The sequence below is a fragment of the Anas acuta genome, chromosome 4 (genome assembly GCF_963932015.1).
Source record: "Anas acuta chromosome 4, bAnaAcu1.1, whole genome shotgun sequence".
In the NCBI taxonomy this organism is placed as follows: Eukaryota; Metazoa; Chordata; class Aves; order Anseriformes; family Anatidae; genus Anas; species Anas acuta.
The window spans coordinates 58380360-58388876 of NC_088982.1; the positions used below are offsets into that span (position 1 = coordinate 58380360).

General features: G+C 40.1%; 1 protein-coding gene across 2 annotated transcripts; it reads left to right on the forward strand.

Annotated features, from left to right (window-relative positions):
* The first annotated feature begins 160 nt into the window (after nt 1-160).
* On the forward strand, nt 161-8249 carry LOC137856267 (general transcription factor IIE subunit 1-like). Of its 2 annotated transcripts, none has more exons than XM_068681487.1 (5): nt 161-275; nt 4100-4561; nt 5838-6039; nt 6512-6738; nt 7132-8249. In XM_068681487.1, the coding sequence occupies exons 2-5, from the start codon at nt 4114-4116 to the stop codon at nt 7518-7520; spliced, it is 1266 nt and encodes a 421-aa protein (XP_068537588.1). In that variant the 5' UTR covers nt 161-275; nt 4100-4113; the 3' UTR covers nt 7521-8249. The 2 variants fall into 2 exon arrangements, with proteins under 2 accessions (XP_068537588.1, XP_068537589.1); XM_068681488.1 differs by lacking the exon at nt 161-275 and adding an exon at nt 1234-1298.
* Nucleotides 8250-8517: the final 268 nt, after the last annotated feature.

The window sequence follows — 8517 nt, forward strand, 5'->3', positions numbered from 1 at the left end:
CCTTGGTCTGTTGTAGGTGTAAGGTGTATTTCATTGAGCAATAAGATTTGTAACTTTATTATGATGCAAGGCATATGAGGCAGAATTAAATCAGTTCCTAACGAAATGTGATTTGGGGACTCTTGCTCCAGGTGGGTGATAATTAGGGCTTATCACAGATAGGTCTAGGAAAAGGCTGGGAAATACTTAAGCTTGTTTTGCAGCTACTCTTAGCTCTTAGGAAGGAGTGATCCTTCTGTGGCAGCAGCCTGAAGATTTCTGTATACACAGGACTGGTAACAATAAGTTTTTAAACTCAGTTGTAAATAATATGGTTATAGTAAGCCTGATAAAAGACTGCTTTAATAAATCTTTCTAATTTAGTGTTTTTAAAGCATAAGCTGTGATAAAAATAGTGATTTGCATAGCTTGTTGGCTCAGACAACTCAAGTAATATGTTAGTTCAGCAGCTGGCTTCAGATCGGCCCTGCAGAACTTGCTCTGTATGATGTCTGTTAACTTGAAATTCTGCTTTTGATCATTGCCTGAGAACACAATGAGCAACTCAGAGTAGGTTTCCTAAAGCAGAAGGATGGTCCAAAAGGCAGTTCTTGTATTCTCTCCTAGATGAAGGTTTTAATAGCTCTGTATTAACCAGAAGGGCTGCTCTGACATCTAAAATAGTAATACTAAAAACATAAAACATTATGAAAAGTGAGCTGCCACTGCCATAAAAATAAGTACTTCAAAAGTAGCTAAAAGTAGAAGCTAGACCATTATTTGTAAAATACCTTGTCAATACTGAAAAAAAAAAATGTATGAACAGCAAAATACCTTTCTTCTTAATGGAGACTGCAGCTCGGATCTGGAGCAGGTTCCTGCTTAAAGCCTTTCTGTGTCTGTAGTGAGCTGCTGCTGCTTTCCTTTCCTTTCCTTGACAAGGCTGGTCTCATGTTCTCCTTAAAAGAGAACTACTGCCTGTAGAGGGAAGACTAGAACAGCATTTAAAAAACAGCAGTTCCCCTGAACTGCAAGACTCCAGGCTGGAGTTATGAGATGAGGAAACACAGCAAAATGGACTAGAGAACATAACCTCAGATATAACAAAACGCTATAGAGAATGCTTCTTCTCCCCATACCTGTTCTGATTTTAAATAATTTTTAATACAAAATGAATACAGTTTGGGTCCTTTTGTAGCTTAAAAGAATGCTTCTTGATGGGTTTCTGTTCTCCATGCATGGCGTTTATTCCAGGCAAATTCTCACCTTTTTTGTAAAAATAAAAAAGGTAAGCCACTTCCTTCTATATTCAACCAAAGGTTTGTATATCTAAACTTCCATTGCAAATGAACAGTGAATTTATGGATGTGTTGAAAAATAACTTTTAACTCTTTTCCTAGTATATATTCACATTACTTACATTACATGTGGTTGGTGGTGGTTTTTCCTGGTGCGTGTGTGTGTGTGCTGTTTTGTTGGTTGGTTTGTTTGGTGGGGGGGTTGGTTTTTTGAGGGGTTGGTGGTGTTTTTTTCCCCTAAATAGTTCATATGGCTGTAATAGTCCAGACTTGAAGAGCTTTTAACATCAAGGTGTTTGGAAGCACTTCAGTGCAATGCAGACTTCTTAGCACTTCAGAGTACTGCTTGCTTTACAGATTCAAGTACCTAATGTAAGTCTGGGGTAAGGAGTCAGAGGAATTCATAAGCCAGCAAATGCCAAGCTTACAGCTCAGGTTTGACTTCTTCTTTAATGATGTTATCTACTTATCCTGCTCCCTTTGAAGTCATTTTAATACTGTTTGATTTAGGGTAAGAAAAAACAGTCATGAGATCTGCTCCTAAGAGGAGTCCTTTAAGTGTCATGGTTCTGCCCCACATTAGTCGAGGAATAGAGGCAAACAAGGTTTTTTTCTTTTATAGTGCCACAATCTAGTTGGCCTTTATTTAAAAAATAAAACAAAATTAGTAATCCGTGCAGAGGGCACCTCAGTCCTTTCTGAGATGCTAGCCCAGACTCATACACCCAGGGCACTGCACAACTGGTACTGTATCCCATGAAGCTGCTGAGGCTGCCCCTGCCTCTCTTTGGCCCTAGTTCCAGAAATAGCAGATCACTGCTTTCTGTTGGGCACACAATGCAGGTTACAGTGCCTCCTTCTGTAGGGGATTAGCTAGCAACAGGTAAGGGCTCAGTTCTCTCCACAGCCTGAGGAAACTCAAAGACAGCTGAGGGTGGCCAAGGACACTCACCTTCCTGCTGAATGTAAGCCACTGCACAGAAAAATAAAAATGAGGCTAGAAAAAGGAAGAGTTAGGGTACTCTGTATACACACCTTGAGTGTTATCATGTATTCAGATACGCTGCCCTGCTAGTATGTGAAAGTCAGATATGCTGATCAGTTGAACCTTTTTGGAGGATGAGTACAAAAGAGAAGGGAAAGAATGTAAGTGGAGAGGAAAAATATAAGAGGAGAGAGGGGGGAAAAAAAAGCTTTTTCTTTGAGGTTCTTATGAAAAACCATAAAACCATTCTTCTTACGGTCTATGGACTACTGGGGGAACTGACTGACATTGCCAAAGTCTCTCTCCTTACTAAGGTTAAATTTAACTCTTGGAACAGAAGATATAAGTTGGATGAGACCTCAGGATGCCATCTGGCCTAACCTCTGCTTGTGGAACAGCCAGCCTCAAAGCCAGGTCAGGTTGCTCAGGCTCTTCTCCAGGTGAAGATTCAATCTCCTCCCTGAGCAGCCTATTGCAGTGCTCCCCAGCTCTTCCTGTGGGGAAATTTAGGTCAGGGTGGTGCTGTTTCCTTCTGGGTTTCTATCCTCAGACCAGCAGGACTATATAGATTTACTGGAAAGGTAGTGCATCCCCTATAATGTAAGTTTAATCATGGCTTAACCACTAGGCTACTGCAAATAGTTTTGTTTGTTTCATAACTCAGATTTCTGTTGAAGGCTACCTGGAAGCTCTGTGCAGCAGCACACAATCCCCTGGGCTTGAGAATGGTGCCCCTCAGCGGTGGATGCCACTGGCAACCTACCATGCCATAACGTGCTGTCCCACCACCCGCCTACCCACCCTCTGGCCCAGCAGCAGCTCTACCAGCACCGTTCGGCCACATGCTGCATGCCTCTCTGCAAGGCAGTCTGGCTAGAGGCCCTGATGTCAAAAATTACTGTAGGGTTTTAATGTGCCTCAAACAAGGGAATAGGGATATGACTTCATTAAAGCTTACCTTATTTTTTTTCTTCTCCCTCCACTCCTTACAAATAAGAAATGGTTAGGACAGTTGGACTTGAGAGATTAAAATTAGTTATGTTCTAGTTAATGGGATTAGGAATTGATTGTTGCCAGAAGCTCTATTTCTATAGAGTAGAAGAGTACCAAGGACCTAAATGTTCTGCTGCAAATGTTCCCCAGTGATTGGGTGTGGTGAAAAACAAGGCTCAGCCTTGGACATTGTGCTGGGTGAGGGCAGTGACAGACAGGATGGAGCTCCAAGTACTCCAGCTGGGCCTTCACTTGACCATCACAGCCAACAGAGAGGAAAAAAAAAAAAAAAGAAATAAAAGTGTATGAAAAGGTGCTCAAACACCTCTTGTGGTTTTGTCACAAAAGGTGTAATCACATCCATTTCACATTGTTATGAATTAAACTAAAGATTTTTTACTTGACTTGTGTCCTGAGCTGTAATTTTTATGGCATATACTGTTCACTTCAGATCTTACTTGCCTGGCTTTGATTGAAAAATGGATTTGTATCTTCAGGAAGGCCTACACATGAAGACATTGTCTTCTGTGAAGATTAACATGAAGCCTCTGTTATCTATTTTCCTAGATAGCTGCTTTTTTTTTTTTTTTGGTTGGTTGTTTTTACACAGGAGGATGTGAATACTTGAGATGCAGTCACCTGTTCCATTTAACCACCTGAATTACCCAATCTTTGATATCTATTGATACCTCCCCTTCCCCAGGTGCAGGTTAAGGATTTTATATTAACCTATTCTCCTGCAGAAGAGCAGCACAGCAAATGATGGTGAACTCTAAGAAAGGTTTACTACACCTCACATCCATCTTGTTTGTTGTACAACCCTTCTCGCTTCTCTTTCTGGCAGTGGTTCAACTCCTGATGGAAGAGCAAAGTGTTATCACCGAAGTCCCAGCAGCCTTAAAGCGCCTGGCCAAATACATGGTGCGTGGCTTCTATGGAGTTGAGTACTCCTTGGCCCTTGATGTGCTGATCCGCCACCCCTGCGTGAAAGAGGATGACTTGTTAGAGCTGCTGAAGTACGAACGCAAACAGCTGCGTACTGTTCTCAACACGCTCAAGGCAGACAAGTTTGTGAAGCTGCGCATGCGAGTTGAGACGGGCCCTAATGGGAAGAGCACAAGGCACAACTACTACTACATCAATTACAAGGTGCTGGTGGATGTGATAAAATACAAGCTGGACCACATACGCCGGAAGATAGAAGCGGATGAGCGGGATTCGACTACCAGGTCCTCTTTTAAATGTCCATCTTGCTCCAGCACCTACACGGATCTGGAAGTCAATCAGCTCTTTGATGTATTTACAGGTGTTTATTTGCTCTAACCTTGAGAATAACTATGGTAACATAAAATTTGCTCCTGTGGGAACTTTGCATTGAAAGTAGGTTTGTTAGGATATACTTTTTTTTTTGCTGGTGGGAGCAGCACCTGGGACAGGAGGAGCTGGGAGGTGAGGGTAAGAGGAAAAGCTCTCTTCGTAGAACAGGCCAAGCAAGAGGAAATAATAATCTTGAGTGTAAGAGGTGGGGTTGGGAATCTGATATGGGCCTCATCTTTTCTAGGAACAAGACATTTAACCTGGGTTAAAATTACTCATCCACCTTGTGAGTCCCATTTCCTCACATGGAAATGAAAACTGTACTCATTTTGTTCTGAATTTGTTCATCTTTGTGTCTTCAGTCTTTCTGATGGAAAAGTTGGATAAAATGGTTAAAACAGTTTGCAGCCACCTACTGCAATAAACATAGTGCAGATCAGCAGCAGAGGAGAGGTGTCCTATCACTGCTGTCTGTACTCGAAACAGAATTTCAGGCTCCTTGCAGGGCAAAATGAGGCATCCATAAAAGACAAGGCATCAGAGCTCAGGGGGTTCTCTTCTCTAAAATCAAAATAACTAGAGAGCACCCTTTCAAAATAAGTTAAAATGGCATCATATCGCAATATATTACTCTACAGCTACACTGCTAACATCTGGGTCACAGCATCTAAAAAGGAAGGGAGAGCCAGGGAAAATGAGCAATACTTTATAATGACTAACTTGAAATTTCAAAGGTCAAGTTAGTGTACAGTCAGTTAGCAAACCATTGCTTTGCTCTCAGTGCAGAGACTGTGACAACCTACTGAAATGCAAACGTTTCAGTGGTGATTGCATTTTAATGGAATGTGTTACTTTAATTTTGAGACATAAATGTAGGTTTTAGCATGTGTTTTGACCAAGTCTTTTTTGAACTTTAAACTTTGCACTAAAACCAACATAGGCTATTTATGCTTGCAATTTATGTGGCATGGAAAAACATGAGATCAGAAAAGGAGGAAAACAAAAAAACAACTTACTATCTAATGTTACTCCATATCTAGCCAACTTCATTTTTCCCCAATATAGGTATTTCTTTCTTGCATAGCAAGCATGTGAATAGCTGTCTTCAAAAACAAACAAAAACCTTGAACTTGAGTTCCTTTGGATGATATGAACAAATGCATAAAGTCTAGGAAGGTCAGAATATTTTGGAACCTGTCCAGGCTGTGGATTTAGCATGTTACTGCATCCTATGAATGTGATTTCCAATTTTGACACCACTGCAGAGACTTTCCGCTGCACTTACTGCAATACTGAGGTAGAGGAAGATGCTTCAGCGCTTCCTAAGAGAGATGCTCGGACCTTGCTAGCAAAACTCAATGAGCAGATTGAACCTATCTTTGCTCTACTGCGGGAGACTGAAGATATTGTTCTGCCATATGACTTGCTGGAGCCTCAGCCAACAGAAATCCCAGAATTATCAGAAAGGTATAAACATAACTCTCCATCTCCTACTCAAAACAAAACCATCCAACAACTTTCCTGTTGTAAAATCTTTGAAATACATAATCTTTGCTTTCTTCAGTAGCTACTGTACATGACTATAAACTGCTTGAATTATTCTACATTATGCATTTATAGTCTTATTTTTGTTCCTTTTTTTGTTTCAAGGAACAATTTTCCAGACTTCTCCTTTGGCTAATATTGTTCATAGCCCTTCCTGTGCATAAGTAGTGCTGCTCTAATAGTATGCTTCATCTAGAGACACATTACTGAAGAAACTATACAAAAATCAATGATTCAAAATCACATGCCTCTGTTATGAGGTGACGGGGAACGAAAATTATTTTAAAATTGAGAGAATTGGTTAATGCTAAGCAGCTAACAATTTTTTTTTTTACTGGGAACTGGGGGTTTTGCTTGTATATGATTTGTCCAAAATGGATAACATTTTGTTCAGCTTTGATCAGAAGACATGTTCAAGTATGCTGGAACCCTGTGTCAGACCTGAAAAATGGGCCACCAGAAGTTCATCGTTTGGCAACATATATACTCAAAACTTAGTTATTGATGTCCAAGATTCTGAGCCCAAGAAGAAAAAGAGAGAAAAAGCAACTAAAGAGCAACCTGTCTGGATGTCACAGAGCACTGTGGAAGGAGCAACAACAGTCATCAACAATATTGCTGGTAAGCTTTGAGCATTGGCAAATAATTCAATTCAGCAGCTTTATTACAATTAAATATAGATTTCCTATTGAAAATGTAATGAGCTTAGTTGAAAAATCCAGAACAAGCCTTTAATTCTGGACCAGTGTCTATCAAAACCTAGTTTCTGAAAAATTATTCTTTAGGCTGGTTTAGATAGCGTTCCTAAAGCCACAAGTTAGCCACCCACTCCTGAAATGTTCTGGCTCTAACCATGTGGTACCAGTGCTATTAACTTCTAAAGCAGGAACACCTGCACTTGAGAAAATTCTAAAGGAAGGGGTTAAAAAAAAAAAAAAGGTAGAAAAAATATTTTCACAGGATGGCTGTGTGTTTCAATAAAACTATTGAAACCTCTAATGTATTATGTATTAGGAGTAAGTGCTTCTGAAGAAACTGAGGAAAGTAATAAAGAAACCATCCCTGAGAATGAAATCATCAAGACTCTTCTGATCCATGAATCCAAGTCACTGTCTGGCACAGACCACGCTCCTGTTGTCAAAAGCAAACTACCCGAATCAGGCAGCGACACTAGTGAGTCTGAAGATGCCAAGCACTCAGGAACAGCACTAACAAAAGTAGGAGGCAGCAACTTTGAAGAGGAGGAGCAGGAAGCTCTAAATCCTGTTTTAATGGTAGCTGGTCAGCCTTACTCGTACAGTGAAGTTAGTGAAAATCCAGAGCTTGTATCTCTCATGACAAATGAAGAGAGGGAAGCTTACATAAAGGTAGGACAAGAAATGTTCCAGTCTGTCTTTGAATAAATACTATTATAGTGAATATGCAAATGTGTAGAGTGAGGAAAGTTTTCTTTTTAATTAAGACAAAAATAGCTTAAGTTCTGGTGTTAAATTTACCATAAATGGGTTAAATTTTGTTTGAATTCCTTGCTGTTATACAAGACAGCACAACTAAATGCTACCTGTAGTAGCCACCTACAGTTCAGAATACTAGCATTGCAGAGAAAGTAACCCAAGTTATTGTGGGGTTTCTGTTGTCTTAACGCTTAGACTGTGCAAATGCTGTAACCAGGGGTTTTGGAACATGAATCATTCCAGGACACAATGGAATACAATGATCTGATGAAAATAAAGTTTCAAAAGCAATGTCACAAACTCTTAAGAAATCAATTATTGCACCTTTCTCCTAAAAGTAGCAGGTAGTTCTGTAGCAAATATGAATTGAATTCCACCACGATTTGGTTTTGCTCTGTACCAGTGCATCCTATTGTCTTTTTGGCTCATTCACCACACAGATATACTGTTGTTACAAATGTTACACAGCACCCTTCCTCTAAGCAAAGAGTTGCTACTAAATTCTGTTGGCTATACAAGAGAACCAGCTCTGGTATATTACCTTTCTTAATTATCTGAATACTTTGTACTTACTGCTTCACAGAACTGTTCTTAAAGCGATGAAGAGTATGCTGGAATTCAGAATCTTGAATAGCTTCAGGAAAATGGTTGTTCCCACTTCACAGATGACTTTTTTTTTCTTTACTGAAGGCTGTAGAGCAGGTGTGACCTACAAGACAGCCATTTAGTCAGTCACCCCAGCAGCTACCTTCCCCATTTTTTCCAACATGCCCATATTGAGTGGTGAACTACACTATTAATTTTGGTCCGGACTGATAAGCAAGCAGTTTATCAACCAGAAAGCTATGCTTAGAAGTCTGCTTTCTGTGTCTCATTCACATTCTGCCATTTTTTTTTAAGCAAGATCATTTCTACTAACACTGAAAAAAATGTTCTACCAGGAGAA